General features: G+C 44.6%; 1 protein-coding gene across 1 annotated transcript in view; it reads right to left on the bottom strand.

Moving 5' to 3' along the window:
- LOC138515798 (probable E3 ubiquitin-protein ligase HERC6) overlaps positions 1-26,572 on the bottom strand; it is a 2,700,520-nt gene that overhangs the window by 397,933 nt on the left and 2,276,015 nt on the right. Inside the window, exon 18 of the mRNA XM_069630524.1 lies at positions 20,628-20,794. Within this exon, the coding sequence (XP_069486625.1) occupies positions 20,628-20,794 (167 nt within the window). The remainder of the gene's footprint in view (positions 1-20,627; positions 20,795-26,572) is intronic.

Below are 26,572 nucleotides of genomic sequence, written 5' to 3'. Positions count from 1 at the left end.
CCTGTTACCTCGCTTTGTGGGTCCTTATGTTGTTAAGGAGGTGATTAATCCCCTTGTGGTCTAGTTGGAATTGCCTCCTACTTGGAAAATACATCCCGTTTTCCACGTGTCTTTGGTCAAACCATGTTCTGAGCAGGTGAGGTTACCTATCCGTCCCCCCCCCCTGTTGGTACAAGGGGTGGAGGAATATGAGGTCAATGCTATTTTGGATACTAAACTATCACGTGGTGTACGTTTGTTTTTGGTAGATTGGAAGGGTTACGGTCCGGAGGATCGCACTTGGGAACCCGAGTCCAACATCCATGCACCCGTGCTATTATCCCAGTTTCTAGCATCTCAAGGTCTCGGGGGACCTTTGGGGGAGGATACTGTCAGAACGCCAATTCCTACTACACGTTCCCGCGTACCCGACAGACTTACGGGAGTCAAAATAGCTAGGAACAGCAACAAGCGCTTCCATTCCTCTAAAGGCTTGTTTCGAAGGCATTGGGGGTTGCCATGGCGACGATGGCCACTACTACGTCTGCAGTCACGTGTTGCTCCGGTTTCCCAGTCACGTGACTCCCGCGTTGTGGTCACGCAATTTTAAGTCCGCCCAGTTCGCTGTTTCGGTGCTTCTGATTGTTTTCCTTGGATTACTACAGTGGCGCTTGATATTTTGGATCTTGTCCCTTCTTGACCTCTGGCCTGTCTATTGGATTTTGCTCTTGTCTTGCCCTCGGTACTTCTGCTTCGAACTTTAGCTACGAACTCCTGCTAAGACCCGGACTTCCTTTTGACTTCGATTCTTGTCTCATGCTTTGCTTTGTCTGATTACCTGATTCTGACCCGGAACTCTTGGATCCTTCATCCTAGGCGTACGCGTGCCGGCGGGAATAGGAGACAAGTGCTGGACTAGAGACTGCCTGTAGCACTTCTGGGATTCTTCACTCTAGGCGTACGCGTGCCGGCGGGAATAGGATACGAGTGCTGGACTAGAGACTGCCTATAGCACTTCTGGGATTTCCTAAACTGTCCAGGCGTACGCGTGCCGGCGGGAATAGGACTTGTACCGGACTGAGGATTCCTTCAACACCGTGAGTCTGGGCTTCATCCTACTTTCCTCGTTGCTTCCCGTCTCATGGATATACAAGTAAGAGTCCTTATTTCCTGTTCATTTTCCAGTTATTGGTTCTTTTGCCTTTCCTTGTCTTATACAGTTCTTGTATCTTTACAGAGGCATTCTACTTCCAATCTGTTGTCGTTTTCTTGTCGGGATGTACCGTACCTTACCCGACTGACAATCACTGAGTTGTCAGTCTATCTTGTGAAATTACCATTCATCGGGAAGGAACTTGCAGTCATCAGGAGTTCCAGAGGGTCCTGTTCATTCTTCAAACATCTTTCAACCAATTGACCGCTCAGACTGTTTTTATACACAACTGAGTGTTACGTTGGTGGGAAGAATATACTACTGCACTACGAGTTCAACAGCTTCTCTTCGGTCACCAGGCGCTTTACCCTGTTTAGGTTCAGTGTTCTGACAGTCTCATCCGTACATTGCATCCTCTTCTGACCAAGTATCTGACTCTGATTCTGAATCTCGTGCATTTTAAGTCTCACCCTCATTGTCGTCAATATTGCTTGACATGAATTCTTTAACTGTCTTTGATTCCTCATCACCATGGTTACTCGAATTTAATAGTGCTCTTTTTTTCTATCATCTGTACACACTCTTCCCTAATTTCGGTGCATATTACGGGTAGGCAGTGTATGCAGCAACAACATGTCATGAATATTCCTAGCACTGCTACTAGGATCGCAAATAGTTTCCATCCCAACGAATATAATAACTCCCAGAACCAGGAGCCTATATCCCAACCCCCTTCTTGAGCTTAAAACGTGTAATTTTCCTATCGCTTCGAAAATCGTAGGAGAGGAGTCGTTTACAAATACACAACACGCTGATCCCACGATTTTGCAAACACCGCCACAATCAACCAGGATTACATCAAGAGCCATTGTGTGCTGAAGTGTCATTAATCTAATCCCTTTCTCCTCTCATGTCATGTTGTATAATATATCTGTTGTTCCATTTATTGTTTTTTCTAAGATTCTGGATAGTTGTCGTATATTATAGGAGTTTATTACCTGGGCCATAAATGGTATAAATTATTTTGCTACGTCTTCTACTATTAATCCTCCTTCATTACTTCTTCGTGGTCTAGATCTAGCCAGTTTGGCTATGTCTGTTGTTTTTAAAAGAAACACTCCTGGGAGCAAAAGTCCTAAATAGCAAGTACCTCCCCAGTTTCTAGGTAACCAGGGATCCGCTTTATCTCCACATGTAAAATACACAGGGTCACCTACATACACTGGTTCTACTTCCCTCTCATGAATCACTGTATTCATACATCTAGTGAATGTCCCTACTGAATAGGAGCCCTTCTTCTTTAAGCAAAAAGGAACAGAACGTGGGCTGTAGTTTACGGTATAGGAGGGAGGCACTGCATTTTTATTTCCTTCTTATACGAAATATGATTACAGATGATTTTTGCGGCACGAACAATCTATCTTGTGGCATTGCTTTGGGCGTAGCTTTTGGCATTATCATTCGTGCTCTATGAAATATAGAGCAACCTATAGGTCTCATGATTGGTTTATAGTCAATAAGTCGAATTTAAAAAAGTCGAATAACAAAATGTCGAAAAAAATAAATTTTGAATGTTTTTTTTAAAAAGAATGTTTTAATGGGGGGGTTCCTCCCCAGCCCCCTGTTTATTTTTAATAGCTAAAGCCAAATAAACATACAAAAAAAAACAATTCGGATTTTTTTTTCAACATTTTTTTTTTCGACATTTTGGTATTCGACTTTTTTCATTCGACATTATGACTGCCCACCCTCATGATTATCTCCTCAAATTCATTCATGTTTGTGCTATCTAATTGACCCGTTTCACTTTTATTCCATTTTCCATAATATAATGTACTCAGAGATGCACTGCATTCAGAACTCAATGCCAGTGGCTGTACGTACCAACCTATTCCTTTGCCACCATGCTGTGGCAAATGAGCGCACACCCAACAATTATTCTTTCTCAAAATTGAGTGTGTCATATTCATTATTTGCAGTAATGTATTGTTACCGTAATCTTCCCTATGTCTTTCTTCCATTGGGGACAGAGTGTAAGTAATTACATGAACAGGGCTTTCAGTGGTGGAGATGTTTCTCACGGGCAACATCATTTCTAATGGGTGCATTTCTTCCAAGTACCATAGTACCAGTGCTGTCGTTACTGGGGCTATTATACTCATTACGCACATAGTTATTGTTAAAATCAGCATACAATTTTTTCTGTAACTCTTTCTGTGTAATCTTCCAGTTTCTATGTTTAATTCATTATCAGCAGTGGTGCAGGAGGGGGCAAAAGCTGGTTCTGGCATTTTCTCTCACGGTTCTTCTTCAGCAATGTTTGTCGTGAATATCTCTCCTCGTGGCACTCGTCCGAATGTCAATGAGTTCAATAAATGTCAACAGTCTGTTCTGCCAGTTCTCAGCAGCCTGGATTCCTTATACGTTGGGCAAGATATCTGTGCATTTGCACATTGCTCAAAGAACTCCGGAGCAGTTATCAATTGCCTTTGTACCATGTGTGCCCCGTTCGTTCGCACGGGTTCAGGACACATGGATTTTATGTTAGCACCGAGGAGCCTCGTTGTTGGACTGTCCGATTTGCACAACCCTCACGCCGCTCTCTTCTAGGCCTCCAGTTCCTACTTCATCCGAGAGTAGGAAACAGAGGCAACAAAAGATCAACAAAAAATGAAGATTTGATCACTCCTTTTTTCGAAGCGGTGAATTGTACCGCCTTGCTCCTGGTACCGTGTGATCAACGAATAGTGCTGGTGCACTTCCAGACTCAAGCTCGGAGTCAGCCTGTGGCGCAATAGCAGATAATGGTGGGCGCCACAGTGGTGATGCAATTTTCGTCTCAGACTGCAGCACAATGGCAGATGCAGGTGGGCGCCAAAGTGGTACACGTTTTGTGTCAGTCAGCAGTGATGCAGATTCTGTTGGACAACTTTGGGGCACTCTTTGCTCTTCCTCTTTTACAGCAATCTTTTCAGGCTTTTTTTCAGGATCAGGCAGATTTTGTGGCAAAGAACTGGCAACCGTGTCTTTCGTTTCTGGAACCGCTGTTTCTTTCTGTCTCGATCAGGCAGTTCTTCAGACGTGACGGGACTTTTTTACCATGGGTGGCGTGAATCCACACTTTCCTTCCGTCCACATGAATGGCCGTTTGCGTTGTCAGGAGTATCAAATAGGGACCACGCCATCTGGGTGCAAGCGATGTCTTCCGCTCAAAGTTCTTGATAAGCACCCAATTTCCTGGCTCCAGTGCATGTCCCGGGCCAGTGTATCTTATCGGTAATGCCTCCTGCACCTGCTGATGAATCAAACGTAATTTTTGAATCAAGAGATTACAATAAATGCTGAGCACAGGGTATTCAAGTTCCCTCAGCCGCTTCGGCTGAGGTGCACACCAAACATTCGCCGGTCTCTCCATGACTATTTCATATGGGGAGAGCCCAGTTCTTGCCTGCACAGATGTGCGCATACACAGTAGCGCTATTGGTAACGCATCTACCCAACTTAACTTGTTTCCTGCGCATATCTGCTAATTTTGGACTTCAAAATGCCGTTGTGGCGTTCAATAAGACCGGGAGACATGGGATACCTCGAACAATGGAATCGCTTATCAATCTGGAGACCTTCGCAAATCTGTAATATCATTGCGCCCACAAAATGTGGACCATTGTCTGACCATATGACTCGGGGCAGGCCAAAATGGGAGAAATACTCCTTCAACATTACTTTTGCCGTACTCATGGCAGTACAGTCTTTTAATGGATATGCTTCCACCCATTTACTGAATGCACATATGACCACTAGGACATACTTCAAGCTTTGGCATCTCTCCATCTCTATGAAATCAAAATGGGTTACCTCAAAAGGCATAGAGGGAGGGCCAAAACTGCCTGTTGGAGTCACCGTTCCCTTCCCCACATTGTGTTGTAGACAGGTGATACAGTTCTGTACCAGCCTCTCTGCATTTTTCTTTATATGTGCATTCTCCCATACTGTGGCTAGATGCTGGACTATCTTTTTGGCACAAATATGAGTAGGGCTATGGGCCATTGTGACCATTGCAGTTACATAGGAATTGGGCAGCATCCAGTTCCTGCTTTCCTTGTCCACCCAGCACCCTTCTAGATCTAATTCTGCAGAGCCTTCAGCCCACCGTTGTATTTCATCAGCAGTGGCTTCCGCCTGCATCTCTTTGACAGTAGCAATTCCATTCTCTATCATACAGGGCACTTCTTCAGACTGTGCTGTTAACATTTTGGTGTTCAAGTCAGTGACAGTTTACTTCGCAATCATGTCTGCAAATGCGCTTCCCTCTCCCACTTTACATGTTACCTTTTTATGCGCCTCGCATTTCACTATTGCTAGGTGCTTTGGACACGTAAGTGCAGACAGCAATCGTACAATCAAAGGGCCATGTTGGATCCTGGCCCCATGTGATGTTAGGAAACCTCTCTCAGCCCAGAGTCGGCCAAAGTTATGAGCCACGCCAAAGGCGTACTGGCTGTCAGTATATATGTTTACACTTAAATTTTCAGAAATCTCACAGGCTCTAGTTAAGGCTATTATCTCCGCTGCTTGCGCAGAGTTGTAGGGGATTCTTTTACTCTCCACAATACTCTTTAATGTGGTGATAGCATAGGCAGCAGTTGATGTGCCATCAGGTAGTTTAAAACAGGAGCCGTCACAAAACAACTCTCCATCTGGTTCTTTTTGTGGGATATCTGTTAAATCAATTTTCCCCTTCGTTTCTTCCTCAGTAACCATTAAACAATCATGGGGAGGTGATTCGTTGTCACCAAGTTCTTCCGTTGGCAGTAGCATTAATTCTGCAGGATTCAAAGCGCTACACCTCATAATTTGGATGTGTGGCGCAAACAGGACAATTTCGTATCTAGTCAATCTAGCAGATGTGAGGTGTTGCGTCTGCGTTCTATTTAATAGAACGTCTATGGCATGTGGCACCATCAAAATTAAGGTGTGCCCCAATACCATCCCTTCCGTTTGTTTCACTGACGCAGCAGCCGCTGCAACAGCTTGCAAACATTGTGGTAATGCGCACGCTACAGGGTGCAGCGCAGAAGACAAATAACCGCACAGCCTATTTCTTGCACCTTGTTCCTGTGTCAAAACAGCCAATGCGCAACCTTCATTCTCATGCACAAACAATCTGAAAATGTTTTCATAATTTGGTGTGCCCAAAACTGGAGCAGAACACAATGCAGTCTTGAGCAGATCAACTGCTCTCTGACATTCCTCATTCCACTGCAAAGGCATCACAACATCCTTCTTTGTCAACTCCACCATTGGCTTCACAATTAGGGTGAAATTTACAATCCACTGCCGACAATAAGAAGCCATGCCTATTATAGCTCTGACTCCTTTTTGTGTTTTTGGAATAGGCATACCAGAAATGCTCTCTATTCGCTCTGGCGTTAGTCTTCTCCCTTCTCTCGAAGGTAGGTAACCCAAATAAGCCACCTCCTTTCAAAAATACTGGAACTTCTTTAAACTTGCTTTGTGGACATGCGCTGCTAAGTGTGTTAATAGTAAAATAGTACTTTTTTTTTACAGATTTCTTCCGTATACACTGCAATTAACAGGTCATCTATATATTGTAACAATACACACCCTGTTGGTAGCTCTAGCATGCCTAATTGTTCTTTCAATGCTCTGCTATAAATACTCAGACTTTCTGCGTAGCCTTGGGGAATGCGCGTGAAGGTGAACGATCGCCCTCCTAATGTGAAGGCAAACAAATATCTGCTTTCTTGGTGTACTGGAATACTGAACGCATTCTTCAAATCAATAACACTAAAGTATTCTGCTGAGGCGGGAATCATTGTCAAAATCTTGGTAACATCTGAGACCAAGGGAAATTGAGGAGCTACTACTTTGTTTAGTGCGCGCAGATCAATTATGAAACGGTACAGTACCTCATTACCTCCTTTCCTATACACTGGTAGAATAGGACTGTTACACGTGCTGCCTGTAATTTCTTCAATTACGCCTAATTTTACCAAATCAGACACAATACTTTTCAATCCTTTCTCTCCTTCTGCTGAGATTTTATACTGTGGAATGCATGGTAACGTTACTCCTTCCTTCAGCGTAATTTTCACTGGCTCTATCTTCAAGCATCCCACATCATTGTCATTTACCACCCATATACAAGTTGGCACTTCACTCAATTCTCCTGGCAAAGGTTTAGATAAAAATTCTGATACTGGTACATTCTGTGGTGAAATGGTCAAAAATACTCCATCTGGTGTACAGTGGATAACTGCACTCAGTTTTTTCAACAGGTTTAAGCCTAACAAATTTCCCCCGCAGTTTTCTGTCAAGAGAAATGGACAATATTCAGTGAATGGACCAAATGTTACTGGTACTGGTTGGGACACTGGATTGATTACTGGGGTGCCTGCGAACCCTACTGAAATATATCTATGCCCTGACAGTGGTATCTCTGGAACCAAGTGATGGTCTATTGAACACTTCTGTGCCTCCGTATCCACGAGGAAGCTGTGCTCACTATTCCCGACTTTCATTTCTATGTAGGGTCCTTTCTGATTCACGGGATTAGACACTGGTTCCAACCCCTGCCTTGGGCTTTTCTATTGAGGAAACAACACATCATCCGATGTGTAGTCGCTGCTGTTATTATAGTACGCATTTGATTGAGTGTCAAAAATGTTCCCACCCCTTCCTCTATTTCCATTCTGCGTGTTATGACGACTACTCTGATTCTGAGTAGAGGCAGTTTGATTATTTGCTTGGTTCTGACTTTGGGTACCATTCCCTTGGCTATTTTGGTGCTGCTGCATGTCATTTCTATTCTGCCCATCCATTCCTGGATGTCCCCTATGCTCTCTTCTCTGGCCATTCCCATTTCTGTTTTGCAGATGCGAACATTGTGCTCGCCAGTGACCTTCCTCCCTGCAATACACACACTGATTTAATCCCAGAGGCCCTCCATGCATGTTCGAATTACCTCTGCCTTGTGCATTCCCTCTTGTCCTATCCTTCACTTCTCTCTCTTTCTCCGTATTCACTCTGTTCTCATAATATTGGGCCATATGTAATACTTCCCCCAACGTTTTTGCTTGCCTTGCACTCTCTGATGTCATTATTAAATTTTGAATTGGAAGTATTAACCCTCTCACATACTTATCGGCAAATAATCTTTTCCCCGCTTCTGTGCTTACATCCTGTCCACTAAAGTCTGTGAATACTTCCTCAAATCTATTAAAATAATCTGTAGCTAACTCATCCTTGCCCTGCACACATGCAGTCAGCTTGTCCCATTGAATTCTTTTCTCCGGAACAATTCCTTTCAATTTCTATATTATTCGTGCTGGTAATGCTACCATGTTTGCCCCTGGTTTTCCCCCCACCTCTTTATTCCTATCCTCCAATATTAAATCCGCCCATGTGGCGCTGTAGGCCGTCACATCATCCACCTTTCTTATTTGCTTCCATAGGTCTGCTGGCAGGATTACTGGGAATATTAGATCTATGTCACCCATAGTAAGTACGGATGATTGCAGACAGGACTCTACTTCTTTATAAAATCCCGAGGGATTTTTTCTTATATCAGGAATCGTCTGTTTTATATTATTCACTTCTTGTCTGGAGAAGGGGATGTGCACATATTGTGCTGTATAATGTGCTTCCGTTACCTGTGCTGCACCCCCATTAACACCAGCAACTCCAGGAATTTCTACTTTCGGCACAAAGGTAGGTGGGTCTTCTCTCATGGGAAATACCGCACTCACTGTTCCTCCCGCTTCTCTCATGTGCAATAATATTCCTAAATCAAGTGACAAGGCTGTTTCCCCTGTTCGACGTTCCAGTGCTCTTTTGTATGCTGCCATCATCTCAGGGGGGCTGACTTTCTTTTCAATTATATCTCTATCTATTAAATATTCAACCATCATAACTAATGCTTTTCTATTCATGGGCACGGGGTATTCATTAAATATCTCATGTATCTCCATAGTGGGGATACGAGGATCTGATATCAATTTCAACGTCTCTCGTATACATACTTTTGGTTTATCTGGTGTCTGTCTTGACAAGGGTAAAAATCGCTGCTGTATATATGGCTCTACCGCTTCCTTCCTATCTCTTCTAATATCCTTACTCCTATACCCAGGCATGGCAAACATTTCAGCATGTTTATCATCAAGTTCATTCTTAAGTTCAAAAAGTCGGTCTACATGTTCCCTTATTTCTTCATCTCTATCTCTACAACGTGCTGATGCATTCAAATCTAACAATCGTTGTGGCGGTAACCTCCCATTTAACTGTTTCCATCTCGCCACTAGATATTCACCCATGCATTCCAACACTACCTGTCTTTCACTGCTCCTTCTGAAATCCATCATCGAAGCCAGTGCTGACGTTTCATCGTTCCCGTTTATATACATTTCTGCCTGTTCTTGCAATTCCCGTCTTCTCTCCTTGCTAATCGCGTTACGAGTCACTCTCACGCATTCACTTTGTCTGGTCCCTTCTCTTGCTTCCACAAGTTCAAGTTCAATCACAGGAGGGGCAGATGGGACAGAAACGATCTCTAGGGAGGGAGGTGTAGTTAGGACAACGGGAACGGGAAGTATCTGTTGCGGTGCTGATTGGCTAATAGGAGGCGCTGAGTGTGCAGTCTGTGGCTGTGCTAGGATTTGAACAGTTGGGAGGGGCTGAACAACAGGAGGGGGCTGAGCAATAGTTACTAACGCTGTCTTTTTAGTTTCTGGTCTTGGACCCCGCTTTGTATCAGTCAATATTTTTTTTATCAATTCATCTGATGCATGCAATTCTCGTTGTGGGTATATTTTTTCTATACTCAACTGGTCGCGTCTATTTGACTTTCTCAAACTATTATTCCACTCCTCCTCCTTCTCTTCCGCTCTTTCTGATTTCAATTTATGCGTGCGCGCATGTTTCTCTCTACTTCTCCAACGAAGCATAGCTTCCCTTCTCCAGTTCCTAAGGATATCAAATGCTGCAGGGTATGCTTTCTTTTTTATTAACACCTTCTCCAAATTATCTATCCTTGTCATCTCAAAACTCCCATGATTCGCCACTGAAGGTTTTCCTGTTTTCTGGTTTGCCTATGCCAAATCTCACAAAACATTATCGCTCCCACACCATATTTCACATACATCTCATACGCCGGCGTTCCCACAGGTGTCGCGACCTGGCCAGTTTCCAAAGATTGTGCACCGCAGTGGAAAATCCCGCTAACGTGGACAATACCCCAGGCATGTTTTAACCTTACCCTTGGCTAATCAACCTTACACTGGGTGTTTGATTTTGCAAAATCAACTCTCAACCAATATCAGGATTACTTTGAATCGGGGCACGATTCACCTGATCAGTCAAGTTGTCTTTCCAAGACACAATTCGTCCGTATACTGACGCAAACCAATGACGTCGTGTCTGCGTATCTCGGCTCACTCTGCCTCGTTTCGGGACCCTCGCCTCCTTGTTCTCTGGCCCGGCACGTCAATCAGGGATAGGTTGTGTGCAGATCTGCAAAGGAGTCTCTCAACACTTTCGCAGGGGCGCCCCGAACACCTCTTGATCCCGGCTCGATCGTCCCGTCCTCGCCGTTCTCTCCGCCTTCCTTATTTTACAACGTACACGATGCAACAAGTGGGGGAGGGTCCCTATTCGGGCGCCATATTGAAGGGGCCCCTGAGGGACCCTCGCGTGAGGAAACAAGGCACAATCACCACACACAAACTGATACGCCAGACACAAGGTTGTATTCCCAAAATCTAGGGTTTATTGCACAGCAAAATAGGTTAAGTTGGCCAACTGGGTCCCACGCCCCGCGACGTGTGTTACTAGACCCCGGGGGACGCAAGAGAGTGAAAATCATACAACAGTTACATATATATATATATATTACAAGCATCTTGCAATCAGTAGTGTCACATCAAATACTGCCCCTAGTTTATTTCCTTTGAATTGGGCACGATGATTGACAATGGTAACGAGTATGACACCTTCAAACACTAATTTAGCAACAGTTTGCAATTTTGGGATGCCTACAGACACAAGTCTTTGTTTTAAAGAACATAATGCTTCTGTTTTCGCAAGCAAGCTGCGTGTAGGGGAGAGACACATTCCAGGCCTTGCTATCTCCTAGTTTCTATTAGTGTCCTGGGGGTCAACTCGCTCTCCAGGACTCTACAGGGCTTGGGAAAGGGGGGCCGCAAAGAAGAGCATAATTCAAGTCATTTAATGTTCGCTTCTAGCATTTCTACTGTGTTTTCGAGACTAACTGGCACCTGTGGGCTGATTAGGATGCCTCCCTGCTCTCTTTCAAGCATAGTGCGCGGGAGAAGACCGGGCATTTCTGTCTGGGTTGCTACGTTATGTTTCAACATGTCTCTCGTGGCCCTGCGTTCTGCACTAGTAAAGCAGAATAATATTTCAGCAAAGCAATTCAACAGAAGGCAAAAAGCAAATGTTAGTGAAAAAAAAATGGCGATTTCAGTCACCTTAAAATGGCTGCGCTTTAGTCAAGCTTGTGGCTATATATTTTTAACACTAAACACATGAGACGGTTGGTCTTCGGCCAACATAGTACATAGCCTTCTGATTGAGGGGTGTCTATTTTTCTGAACCGACAGAACGGGACCTGAAAAAGACACTCCACGACATAATGTAGCTCTTATTTGAGGACAATGTCATTGACGAGCCAAAGAAGGAAAGGATACACAGAGCAGGAGAGGCAGCGGGCGGACCGAGATCTGTCCTAGTCCGCTTCCATAATTATCAGGACAAGGCCAGAATTCTGGAGAAGGCTAAACGCAGTCGGCCAGTCGCCCTCGACAAGGCAAGAGTGACGATCTTTCAAGATTTGTCCTCCCTGACTCTTGCCTTGAGGCGGATGTCCATCCCGCTCACGAAATGGTTGAAAGAGCGTGGAGTTCGTTATAGATGGGGCTACCCATTCGCCCTCTCATTCGAGCTAGAAGGCAAAAAAGAGAGGCTGAGGTCCGAAAAAGAGATTAAGAGCTGCATCACTGATTTACTGGACAGACGCGAGGAGGGGCAAGACCAGGATGAGAGGAGAAGAGATGAGAGACAGTGGCGCATCCAAGGCCCACAGGAAATATCAAAGAGGGAATGCCTCCCCGGATACAGAAGACTGAGAATTTCTGACAATACAACATGTTTCCCTGAAGCTACGAGTTACTCCCTTATAGGGTGAGTTTGAATGCCCATTGTCACATAAGCTCTGGGGTGAACAGTTGGCGGACTGGACCCACCATATGAATCCTTCATAACCACCTGGAACATGACGGGCCAGGGGGCATACATGCCTTGGCCTCAGGAGCAGGCGACTGAACATACCCCGGGCCCTGGGGGGACCCTGGTGTCGGGGATGCTGGTGGTGGCGCTCTTGTCTGCCTAGAAGTCCTCAGGCTCTGTCACAGGTACAATTATGGGAGTTTTGACATCCCTGGCCCTTGGGATGTGTGGACTGTCGAGGCGTGACGAACATGAGAAATGTAGCTTTTGATTTTGAAGATATTGTTTTAATTCCGGGGAGTGAGGGGCGGGATGCAGGGGGCTCAATGTTATTTTGGTTTTCTCATACGCAGGACAGTGAGGTCACGGTCTCCACTGGTGGTCCGGCCTTGACTCAGTGAAACCAACTGGGTCAGATCGGACGCCATCAGGGGGACGGGGTATGGAAGGGGGTGGGGGGCAGGATTGGGTGGAGGGAGGGTTAGGTCGGCGAAGAGGGTGGTGGGGGAGGGTGAGAACAGGATCCCCTATAAGCTACGAATCTGTGACAATGTGGGCGTCCGATTACGCGTCTGGTTGCCGATCCCCACTGAGGGGTCACTTAACGTACACCAAAACAAATGGCGGATAAATTAGATTCGCAGAAGAGGGGTCTCCCAAGGGTAGGGACACTAAACGCTAAGGGTCTGAACTCACCGACCAAAAGGTCTTTGGTGTGCAGCGAGTTCCGCAGAGCGGGACTCGATGTGCTGTTCCTACAGGAAACTAAGTATGCACGTGGGGAGGAACTGAGGATATTCAATTCGAGAACAGGGACAGAATACTGGGGCTCTGGCCCCCTGAGGAAGGCAGGAGTTGAGATACTCATCAGAAAGGGATTAGAATATGAGGTCACCAAGATATGGGCTGATGTGGAAGGAAGAGCGCTACTGGTAGTAGGCATCGGGCTGAAGGTAACCATCACGTTTGCAACAGTGTTCTCCCCCAACTCGGGGCAGTGCCGATTCTTCACAAGAACACATCCCAAAATTATGCAGGAAGCCATGGGGCATGTAATTCTTGGAGGGGACTTCAACCTATGGGCAGACCCCAGACCACATAGGAGGGCAGACACCCCAGTACACGGGACCCAGTCGATGGTGGTCGGGCGGGGGTTATGGACATGGTGGATCTTTACAAGTTGCGAGATGCATGGCAGGGGATTTACCCAGAGGAAACAAGATACACCTTCTACTCTAGCACTTTCACTAGGATTGATTACATATATCTTTCTGAGGAACTAAGGGAGGCAGCAATGGAATCAGAGATAGATCCGGTCACGTGGTCCGACTACGACATGTTCACGGTAGACTTGAACTGGGATAGCCTCCCTCGCAAGGGAGGAAGATGGAGATGTAATGAATCCCTCTGGAAGGACCCGGTCTTTATAATGGAGATGGAGGGCGAGATCAGGGAATATTTTAAAACAAACAATACGGGAGAGGTCTCAAAGATGACGGTGTGGGAAGCGGGGAAAGCAACGTGGTGGGGAATCTAGATTAGAGAGGGGGGCAACAAAAAGAGGGAAAGGGCCCTGATTGAAGGCAAACTGAGGAAAGAGATAGCCCAACTAGATGAGGAGGCAAGGAAGGCCGGAGATGGTAGGGCAGACAAGATCCTGGAGGCAAAACAGAAAAGGGGCGAGCTTCGACACTTGGAAGAAGGGCAGGTAGTCAGAAAACCACAACTTCTCAAGCAGACGCGTTGTTAGCCGCCAGACTATGGGGTCAACGGGCTGAAAGGAGGGTCGCTGCCATAGCGGATGGGTGCAGTCTTCAGAGGGCGGTGGAAAGAACTATTCCAGTTTTTACAAGGCCCTGTATAAATCTGAGGCAGGCCCTAGACAATTGGGAACAGATAGTTACCTAGCATTGGTCGAGATGCCAAAAACTCACACATGATGAAACCCTCAATCTAGATGCCCCTATAACTGCAGAGGAAATTAAGGGGGCAGTGAAGGGGGGCTAGGGAAAGCCCCAGGGGAAGATGGAAATACCGCTGTGTTTTATAAGTTCTTCCTCTCCTCACTCCTCCCCTTCATGGTGGAACTTTTTAACGAAATCCTCGATACTGGTACAGCCCCCGACTCCTTCATTCGGGTGCTCATTACGGTGATTCCCAAAGATGGACGAGACCCCAAACAGTGCGCATCGTATCGCCCCATATCTTTGTTAAACATAGATGCTAAAATCTATACTAGGGTCCTCTCTGCGAGATTGGAAATGCTCATCCCTCGTCTGATACATGCCGACCAGGTTGGATTCATACTGGGGAGACAGGGGGCGGATACCATATGAAAGACCCTACACCTGATTCACGAATCACAGAAAATGACCAACAATCCTGCCCTCCTCTCGGTTGATGGAGAAAAGGCTTTTGACAGGGTCAAGTGGGGCTTTCTGATGGCGGTCCTGAGAAAGGTGGGAATTGGTCCTAAATTTAGGAAAGGGATCCTGCCTATCTACACGTCCCCCAAAGCCTCGGTGTTTGTAAACGGGCAATACTCCTGCTGGTTTGGCATGGGCAGGGGTACACAACAGGGGTGTCCCCTCTCTGCGATATTGTTCGCCCTCTCCTTGGAGCCCCTGGCCTAGAGACTGAGAGGAGATCAACAGGTGGAGGGACTCCAGATGAGAGGGAAAGAATAGAAGGTGGCCCTACATGCATACGACTTACTCCTACACATTCAGAATCCCATGTCGTCCATACCAAGAGCGGTACACTTGATCGAAGTATATGGTTAGCTCTCTGGTTTTAAAATAAATAGAGCCAAGTCCAATCTATTCCCCCTGCATGAACTCACACAAGACAACGCCAAAAGGTTCTTCCCGTTGGGTCTTACGATCAGAGGAGGCACTCTAAAATATCTGGGAATAAACATTATGAGGGACCTAAAAATGTTATATGATGCCAATTCCCCCCCCCCCCTTTTTCGAGATTCAACGCTAACCTGGCGAAGTGGGAGAAACTCACGATATCCTGGCTAGGGAGACTCAATGCAGTAAACATGGTATGTTTTCCTCGATTCCTCTATCCCTTTTAGGTGCTCCCGATCCGAATGCCATGACCTTTCTTTGATGAGGTTAAAAGGGCAGTTTTACGGTTCTTGTGGCAGGGGAAGAAGGCCAGGGTAGCCTATGAGAACTTAAAACTACCTAAAGATAAGGGTGGGGTGGGCCTGCAAGACCTTAGGAAGTATTATGAGGCAAGAATCCTGATCCCTCATTTGAGAAGACAAAAAGAACCCCAATGGATTGAAGCAGACAATTACTACCTAGCCCCAGTTACCGTTGCCGAATGGCTATGTGTCCCAAGGTATAAACGACTAAGGAGATTAAGGGACCACCCGATACTGGGGACCATATGGGACGTATGGAGAGAGGGTATCGGCATGCGTGGGATCACTTTGTGGCCATCCCCTCTGAGTCACATCTGGCCTCCCGGGATTAGAGAAGACATCCCTAATCTTGAAAGATTTCAGACCTGGTACAAAGCTGGGTTGGAGAGAGTGGGCCAACTCTGGAGGGAAGGGACTTTTGTGACGATTTCGGAATTGGAGGAGGTTGGGCCCCCTTGCAGTCTTTCCCTTCCTGCAACTCAAAGGTATTTTCAAGAGGGACAAATGGAGGGGGGAGATCCGGAGGGACCTTACTCCATTCGAAAAACTGTTAAACAGCAGAACTGAAACTAAAAGCCTGATCTCTGCCATGTATAGAGAATTAATTGAAGCTGGGAAGGGATCAACTTTACATTTGAAGGGTAGATGGGAGAGAGACTTTGGAGATGAAATTGACCTTGACATGTGGGGGGAAATGTGCAAAGCCGCCTGTCAGGCCTCGATAGCTAGCCAGTATAAGCTTCACGCCATTAAACAGTTACACAGATGGCAGTATGATCCGCACAGATTGTCACAGATGTTCCAGACAATGAGCCCGCTGTGCTGGCGTGAATGTGGGGAGAGTGCAAATTACTGGCACATATGGTGGCGATGTCCCCGTATTAGAATGTTATGGGACGAGATCTTAGGCTGGATCAGAGACCTTGATGGGATTCAACGGGTAGCTGACCCCCTCCTAATACTATTTGAGTTTGAAAAGTGTGAGGATGAATGCAAGAGGATCACGTTGCTGGCTGCCCCACTGTTGTTGGCTGCACAGGCCGCCCTGGTAATGAGGTGGAAAGCAAATCGGGTGCCGGGGAAGAATGAATGGGTAAACATGGCCACCAACATTTGTGTAATGGAGAGAATCACTGCAGCCCTCCATGGGAAATCCATGCAATATGAACACATACGGGGAGACTTTGTGAATAGATACATGCCTGGGACTTGATGACATGTACGTCAAGGGAAATGGTCATCCGGCCTTGCCTAATTATTGAAAACAGGAAAGGTGTCCCACCCGAGGAGACCAATGTGAATGTTTCAAATAGACCTCAATGAGGCGACCATACTCACTGCTGACTGAAAAATGAGAACACTACGCATAAATCACGATTAAGAGATCTGTGCACCACATTTGGAAGCTAGAGGAAACACTGTTCCAAAGGGGGGAGGAAGTGGGAGGGGAAAAATGTTGTTCTGAACTTCGTAAACAGGGGTAGTTGGGGGGGAAGGTCACATTTGGATGTTATTGGTTGCAATATGTTCCTAACGATGTACCTGTATTGTTCTCGAACATTTTTGAAAACTTTAATAAAAACTAATTTTAAAAAATGAAATAAAATAAAAAAAAAATTAGAGCGCAGTTTATATATTTCTCCTAACGCTCTAGGAACACCTGGTTATTAAGGGTAGTACAAGTTCCCAGTGTTTCATTAAGGCAATCGTAAGCACCGGTGTTGCACCCAATGTCGGGCATTGGGTAAGCAATGCCTATAATAATTATAATAATAATAATAATAATAATAATAATAATAATAATTACATGTAGACAGGTATGGACAAAAATACTATATTTATTCTAGGCTCAAAACGCACAATAGGAAATTAAATAAGCAGGTGATAATATTACGTGGTACACCCTTAGACACGGGCCTCGCCACAGGCTGCTTCCAGGTCCTCTATCAAGGGCAAGTCCAGTAACTGCAGGGTCCTAGTGCCATCCTATCTCTCCCATGCAACAGCAAACAACGTGACATGCCCTTAGGCACCCAAAGCTATGACTGACTGATAATATTACACAACACACGATTATAAACATATATATACAGTCACCTTAAGTTCTTAGGAATGCATTCCTTGACTTATTCAACAAGGAAGGTAAGTAATGATGCAGTAGAATGGAACCAGGTCACAAGAAATATACCCTAACTTCAGAAGTCCAAACCCTATGAAGAGTGGGGCCTTGTGCTAAAGAGTCACAAAGCTTCTTCTCAGAAAAAGGGGTTCTGGTGTAGGAAGAGTTCTTGTGTTGGTGAAATGTTCCAGAGACCATATTCAACAAAGTTACTGGTAAGTAAAATAATGTGTTTCCATCTTTCAGGTGTTATTCTAAGGAGAAAAGGGGGAGATTAATGTATTGCGATTACTTACTCCACCACCCGACTCCGATTTTCCCAGATGACTAGATGGGTCGAGTGCGGGGACCTGGAGGTAGGTTTTCCCACCATTGTATCCAGTGAGAGGTGCCTAGGAGCTGCAGGTGCAATGATTCTTCCGGTTGGTACCAGGAGCCGAGTGAAACCCTTGTCAAGGAAGAAATGCAGAATGCACCAAAGCAGACCTCTTCAGGAAACTTCACCAGACAGGGAAAGACGAGTTCCAGTAACGGCCACTGTACACAGGCGACAGAAGATGTCCTTCCAGTAGTGGTTGAAGACAACCTTCCAGATCAGGAACCCCTTTGAAGCTAGGAGGCTGAAATTCGGCAGGAAGGCGGCTTACACCAAAAGCTGGAGACTGGCGAGGTCCCGGCAACGCTGATCTGTAGAAATGGCTGCAGGAGTCTTATTATCTAAGATTCTTATCTAAGATTCTGCCTGGAAGCAAGTGCAAGCCCACCAATGGTAAGGATCTGAACCTTTCAAACAGCCAGCAGTGGTCCAATCAGTGACCACTGTGGGTTTCACTCATGCCACACACCTAGACTTTCAGGCACCACAGATGTGGAATGGGTCCAGACAGTCCCAACCCGTTCCTAGGTCACACACGCAAAGGCATTACAAGCCCACGAAAGCAGTAGCTTTCCCGAGCAAGTGCATGACCTTGTATTGGATTTTCTGAACAACAATATGCCTAAAGAACAAGCAGAAATCTCATTACGTGGCCATTTTAGGGCACCAGCGACGTTCAGTAGCCATACGGGGTAAACGGGAATGTGTACACCAGAAATAACGCAAACATGGTAAAAAATGTAATTGCTGCCACTAGCTTGTCTTTAGGCACATATAAAGTAACCAAATCTCCCAATTGTAAACGACTAGGGTGATACAAATGTATCCCGACTGCCCTGCATTGTAAGGTGCTATGTGCACTTTAAAAAAGTTACCATAATGGTAAAAGGTAAAAAGACAAAAGCGGGACATAGTATCCCAGCAGTGATAGTCTGAAGCACTGATCAGTGTCACCATAACAAAATGAGCAAAAGCCAGGTTAGTGAAGAAGAAGGTTTCACTTCCCTGTAAAGATCAGGACAGATTAAAAAACAAAAGCAAAAGCACATTTTTGGGGGTCCATAGAATATTGAGAGAATATTGCTAGAAGAGAAATCTTTCCTAACAGTACCCTATGATTGTCCCCCTTTGGGACTTGGTTTTATCATTGGTGTCTCAAATACTGTCTGCAAACATACCCTGGGAACCCTATTTGCTGTCTTTTTTGTAGGATGCGTGGACTCTACAAAACTGGCAGTAAGTTGTTATCAATGTATATGATGATGGCCAAACGATGCAGTTTAATGCATTGGACTAACACTGTTCGTGCAAGGGTCCATACGTAGCTGAAAGACTTGACTTGGATCTGTGACATGGAACTTAATAACAGCTCATTAGTGTCTCAGAATCAATGCCCTCGTAACATATGGGATTAATTTCAATGAATTCTTTGAGAACGTGCCGGAGAGGATGAGCAATTGTAATACATTTTGGTGCATTGATAGATGATCCATAGTTGAGTATTGTACTGTGTGGGGGACGATCTTTTGTCAGAATTGACAAATGGTTATACAGAGACGGCTGATTTCTTTTTCATTTTTTCTTTCTTCTTCACAAGACGATATTGTACAATCTATAAATTATACTGTTGCAAAGCAATCACTGGCAATGTACTATACCGAAGTAATGTGAACTTCAAATAAAGCTTAAAAAAAGAATGAAGACGTGGTTGGTTGCAGTTCAGGGTAAATAACAGTCCAGCCATTTAGTGAATGTGCTCAGTATGGGCAGTTGCTTGGCATGGGCGGTGGCTCAGGATGGCCAGTAATTCATAAAGGGCAATATTTAATGATTGGTGACAACATACAATGGCCATGGTTCCACAGTGGGAAATACTTCAGGGTGGGGAATTTCTCAGCACCTCAAGATGGGCAGTAACAAAGGGATGACGATAACTGATACTGGACACCATTCATGGTGGTCAGCAATGTATGATGGTCAATAATTCAGGGTTTGTTAGTAATTCAGGGTGGACAGTCATTTTAGGATACGGATGAAGTCGAGGGCTCTGTGACATTGTGTTCAGAAAGATGGTGGAGTAATTACAACCTCCTGCTTTAAGGAATAGTTCTCACAATGCAAAGAGCACTGTCCAGTTAATGCCCAATCTATGCGTTTAGTACTGTGTGCAGTGTTAACACATCCCCTTTAACGTTTATGATACACTTCATGGGCTCCTCATTGCACAGCGTCCCTTTGACACTGTCTCTTTGCCCAGTACCCGATTAGTACATCTGGTGCAGAGCAGATGATGGCCCTTGTATTTCTGTGTTGTGCAAACCAAGCTTCATGCTGTACCTGAGATAGACAATAAGATGATACATGTGGGCCACAAATATCGGTTTTGTGATAACAAATCTGGTTATTAGTCTTGTGGTGGTTTTGCAAACACAAGAACGACAGTTGAGTTTTCCCTGAACAGTTCTTTCACCCAGTGTTGGAGATCTGCTTCTCAAGTAAGGGACATGAAGGCTGGGAGGTCATTCTTGGATTGCCTGAGTTTTAGGATGTATGATGTACACAAAACAACAGAATGCCTTACCTTGCTAAAACTGGGTCCAGCTCTTTCAAATCCACCAGTGTAGGCTTCTTATCTAAAAGTTTTTTAAAAAGCGCCAGTGGTAATGGAAGGGAAATCACGCAGTAGTTGTACATAAGAAGACCGCAGAGGACCCCACAGAAGAAATACTTCTTCTTTTCAGCTGTAGGCTAAATAAATAACAGTTGTTTAGGCAAACAAAAAGTTGAAAAAGAAACACTTTAAAATAGATTATTTTTGATAAAGTGTTTTTTGTCTCTTACAAACTATTTTCAACGGTTATATTGTAATACTAGACAATACAAAAATATATAGTTTTAAGTCTACACTAATTACAACAAGTGTGTACACTGGCTCACAAAAAGACATTTAATTAAGCCCCTCTGCACTGTTCTTAAACCTCTTCCCAGAGCAATTATGCAAAAATATACCTTCTAGTGACACGGTTGATAAAGAAAATTGTAGAAACCAATATGCTTTGAAGGTCGTTTATTCAAACCAGACCAAGCTACTAACTTAGCGGTAGACATGCTGACACTTAAAAAGTTTAACAATGTTCACTGGGATAATTGTACATTTACATTATCAGAATGTTTAGTAAACGTTACTGTATTCCTCTTGTCTACATAACCACAAAACATTTGGTTTACCCCTCTAGTTCTTAAGCACGCAGGCACCTTCAAGAAGTAAAAAAAAAAGTTGCAATTCAAACAATTTGTATCCCGATTTGAAGAAACGCATTGTTTGAACTATGGATAGATGGTAGCTTGTAAATATAAGGACATTCCTGCACTCGCACACACTCACTCAGGGTAGGACTGGGACAAGAAATGGGCCCAGACACCTCAAAAAAAGTGTCCCTCACCTAAAAAACTCTCAAACCCTCATCCGTGAATCATGTCAATTTACAACTTTACAGAAAATGCTACTTATGGCGGGCTAATAGTGTTTGTTACATGTAATGTTTTGTGTAAACACTTGAGAAAACCAGTGTTAACAGGTGTCCAGTCATTATCTCGAAAACAAAATGTCGAATTACAATAATGTCGAAACAATAATGTCGAAAACAAAAATGTCGAATTGTTTTTTTTTTAATTTACATGTTTTTTTGGGGTTCCGGTGGTAAAAAAAAGGGGTAAAACATAAAAAAAAATTAAAAAAGGGGGGTTGGAGGGGGAACCCCCCCATTTCGAATAAAAATCAACAAAAAAAAGAAATTCGACATTTTTGTTTTCGACTTTATTTTTTCGACATTATGACTTTCGACATATTTGTATTCGAGATTATGACTATAAACCGTGTTAACATTCCTTTTCCATGGCCCCGGCATTTGCTAATGATTTGTTATTTAAATAGCGCGTTTGCCAAAGCACTGTACATAGCACATATTTACATACAATCATTCCCAACAGAAGTAGTACTCACTTATCAACCTCTGATTAACGAAAGGCTGAGTTGGCCTTGCCAGGATATGAACCTGCTACCTGCAGATCATGCATAGATCGCAGCAGCGCCAGCGAGAGCTCCACCTGCTGGTCTATATTACTGGAGTAAGCTAGGAGGAGCAAGTAGTTCCTTCCTTCTTCCCACCCATCATCCACCACTCCCTTATCCCTCGCTCCCTTCCTTCCTCTTGATTTTCTTCTTTCTTTTGTTCCTCCCTTTTTTCTTGCTTCCCCTTCCATTCTCTCCCCTTCCTTTCATGGGCATATTTCCTCTCCTCCTTTCCTTCCTCTCTCACATTGTTTCCTTCCTGTTTCCCTACCATCTTTCCTCTGAACTTTCCCCCATCCTTCTACCCTCCTTGTTTTTGTCTCTTCTACCACTCCTCCTTATTTCTTTCCTTCCTCACTCACTGTAATTCCTACCCCATTGTTATATTGGAAAATAGCAGTTAAAGATAAATGATTGTGCATGGGTCAACAGACTAGGGTGCACTCGACTTGAGTGCAACGATGGGCTCTGCAGCATTCTTGAATCACAGCTGATACCAAAGGGAAGCTGCATCACCAAGCCCATAGTTGAGACAGCACGAGGGTGTGATAAATCCATGTTCAGACAGAAGCATTTAATTTAAGCATGCATGAACCCTACATCTGGGTCTGTCTAGGTATAGATCTCTCACGGGATGAGGGGGCAGGATTTACAATGCTTGTATGTGTTTTCTAGTCCTGCGGGTTATGTGCCAGGAAAGGGTGATGTCCGCAAGCATGCAGTTTCAGCTACGACGTAACAATGCCACAGTTCACTACAACCATGGTGCCACCACACACCTCATGCCACTCAGATAATCCCCAATCTAAGGCCATGCCACACAACGGTTACCACGTCCCCAATTATACCCAATTCTACAGTGTGAGAACCATCCCTCGTTAAATCAGGGTAATGCACCTAAACTACCGAGGTGTGATTGCTGGCAGGAAAATTTGGAAAACCTGTCCTCAGCGCACCACGTGATGCTCATACCAGTATGACACAGCATGCTGCAGGACTGGCACTAGCGATAACCTGGCTTTAGATCACTGTATTTAGACTTTAGTGAAGTGAGAAGCTCTCACTGTCCACAACTTCCTGTTTTCCGTTAAAAACCCTGAGCAAACATGCCCTACACTAGAAAATACGTATTCAAAGGAAACATGGTGCAATAAAACGTATGTCCCTCAGGCTCCCTCCCAGGCACACAAATGACTCAAGAAAACAGACCGTGATGAAACTTCAGAAAGGGTCCTCAATGCAGCCACTGAATCTGAACCATAAACAGCTTCTGAGAGGTCCCTTACTGAGGGGCCTGTAACAAAACTCCCAATGCACATGGAAGCACAGAGAAAACATTGTTTCATATTATTTTGTGTATTGGGGTACAACTGTGCAAGTGCACAGGTACAATATAAGGGAGGATCTGTACATTCAACCATACACACAATATATATTAAAGCAGACTATTTGGAATAAGGGCCAGCGTTTAGATGGCAGAGACCGTGACTAACGTTGGAATAAACAAAACTGAGCTTTTAAGAGAGAATAATGATCGTACACCTCAGGTATCAGCAAATGCAACTGTCTGCCAGCACAAATGTTCTTTTCATTTCACCCACCCTTGACCTGCAGAGGTAAGGAGAAAGCAGTGTGCAAGGCATTCTGGGAAATAGCTTTTTAAAATTAAATGACTTTTGCTGATTGCCTTAATCTCCATATTCTGGATATATAGTACATTCTGAAATACAATCCTAGGGCTTACAGAACGCAACAGCCGTATGCTGCAAAGTTTGGAAGCAAGGTCAAACAATAGGCTCCAAAGCCAACAGTTTGGACTGAAAGCGAAAGGACCACATTATGACAAGTTATAGTGCACACTTCTGCTTGCCGCACTTTATACATAATGCAGAAGTACAATTGCCTGTCTGTGTCCTATAATTGTACACTGGAATTTAGGAAATCAGTTCTTACAAGGAGCACCGTGCATCGGACACTCAGAGTCAACGGAATACACAATATACACATACATGCAGCAATATTTACTACAGTTTAAGGGAAATGTCCATTTCTGTAAACTAAAATTATGAAGCTTTGTCCTGGCCTGTAGCGGTTTGTCCATGTCCAATTTAAGACATATTTAGAAGATGATAAGAGCTTTCGCTCATGGGTTAAAAAGAGGCACGTGGCGTGGATGCAGTTCATTTTCAGTCTTAGAGAGCTTTCAGAGAGGCTTGATCATGACCTGATAAGTGTGACATACATACATACAATCTCACTGCATGAAGGAGCCAGCAGGTACGATAACATAGACCCAGGGCAGCCCAGGTCGAAACATAGAGCTTCCTGCACATATATATTATGACACCAGGGACGTCATTTCACCAAAATGCCAGGGGTAGCGGAAGTGACATCACACGACCTTTGACCACTGGTGACATCACAGGAAGTGATGACATTTGACTACACCCCGAAGTGATATCGCGGGATGCGATGGAACGCAACCTTTCACCCGTTGACAAAACAGGAAGTGCTATCACATAGCATTGTACACTACAAAAAATATGGTTACGATATCGCTATAATGTGATGTACATTTCATACAAGAATGGATCGCCATATGTATCGTTAAGATCAGTGTATTCAGGCCCATATTACCAAATTACTGTGAATGCAAGCAGACGTCCATGACCAAATGATAATGATGTGTTATTATAAAGCACTTACGCTTAAGCACTTTATATAGAAAAAATATACACCCAATATCACCCAACCTGTGTTGGTACTCATTTATCGACCTCAGAAGGATGAAAGGTTGAGTTGAGGATTTTAAGAACAGACTAAATCAGTGACTCACCCCCTGAAGTGTGCCTGAAATAAACCTTTAATGAGTCTAGCAATTATTGTATAGAATTCCAGAAAGACACATTATTTGTTATTCCTAATCTTTCTTATTTAGGGTCAGTGCTGAAAGTGTTAGACTTGTGTCACTCCTTTTCTTCTTTTTCTTCTTTTTTTTAAGGGGCTTTAAGAAGACAGCCAGCCACTCCAGAACTAAAGAGCCACATGGTGCTGGCCACAGCCCATGAGTTTACATTACAAAAAAAAAAAAAACCTTTTGTTTTCTTTTTTGTCCTTTTTTTTTCTAGAGGTCGCAAGGGTGACCACAAAGGTCGCAAGGGAGACCTCAGAGGTCGCAGTTGCGACCTCTGGCGACCCCTAAATGACATACCTGTATGACACCCGACCCACCTAAATACTGTATCGTCACTACTCCCTCCCAGGCCCACCCAATTTAAACCTTTACAATTTACTGCCTTCACTGTGCTTTTTTAATACTGACACACTGAGTGGCATCAAATGCCTTTACCACTGGGCAGCACAGAATGTTTTCACCACAGAACACCATCACATGTGCATGCCTTTAACACAAAGCAGCAGGAGCGTAGCACCTTTGACAGCAGCATAAACATCTCTTTCGCCTAGTAGCATCACAGAGCAGCATTAATGTTTTATACATTAGGCTGCACATTTGGTAACTCTGTCCTGAGTTTGCCGCAGCAGATAACCACTTCAGAACCAGTCCCGCCTGATTCGCCTAAACTGTAGTCAGACCTCCTCCATTTGTGGTGCCCTCCCACCAAGTAGCACCCCAAAGAAGTGACGGACCAGGCTCGGCCCAGGCTATCTTAAAATGGATAGACAAGCGCAGGCTGTCTCGGACTTGCGCCCAGAAACCCAGTGCTCACTAGTGAGCATCAGTGGGGCTGCCTCCAACAAACCATCTGAGCTTCCCCATTAAACGCCTTATGCACAGATGAGCAACATGGACAGCCAGGTCCCTAAAACCCCCTGGGCCCACATTATGAGAAATCAGATTCAATTGAATAGTTGGGGTCAGGCTTGATACAATATGGAGGGTGGAGACAGGAAGACAAAGGTAAAAGGGGAATGGGAATTTGGAGCAGGTTGACGCTTCAAATAGTAGAATAAAAGACTGCACAATGATACTATTTCCGAAAACGTCACATCAACCAGGACAGGACCTTTCACCTTTCCCTGCGCCCGGTCTGTACAGGGAAGCTCTTCTATGTGGCCTTGTCCATACTACTTTAAGCGTGTTGTTCTGGGATTCATTAAAATTGGCAATCCTGCACGTGCACATTTATGTACACAAAAATGGGTCATTTTAGGATTCAGTGTTCGCCTCTCACATGGTGCACTTTTGTAAGGACTAGGACTACTACAAAGGCCGGCCCTCCACCGCTGTCTAGCCCACACTGAGCCAGGTGTTGTAAGCAATAACCCACGCAGAGCACAACACGGCTCCCTTCACAGTGCCAGGAACATCATTGAGTTTAAGTCATCTCATGCTCCCACCACCATATGCCATGGATGGGACGGATGCTGCTGCCTGCAACAGGTGTTTGAGAAAATTGATATTCATTCAAAAGACACTCATTTAGTCTGATTGG

This window comes from Ambystoma mexicanum, chromosome 6q (assembly GCF_040938575.1).
Source record: "Ambystoma mexicanum isolate Mex_15411 chromosome 6q, UKY_AmexF1_1, whole genome shotgun sequence".
NCBI lineage: Eukaryota > Metazoa > Chordata > Amphibia > Caudata > Ambystomatidae > Ambystoma > Ambystoma mexicanum.
Note: the sequence above shows the minus strand (reverse complement) of the source record. Positions and strands in the feature narration are given on the sequence as shown.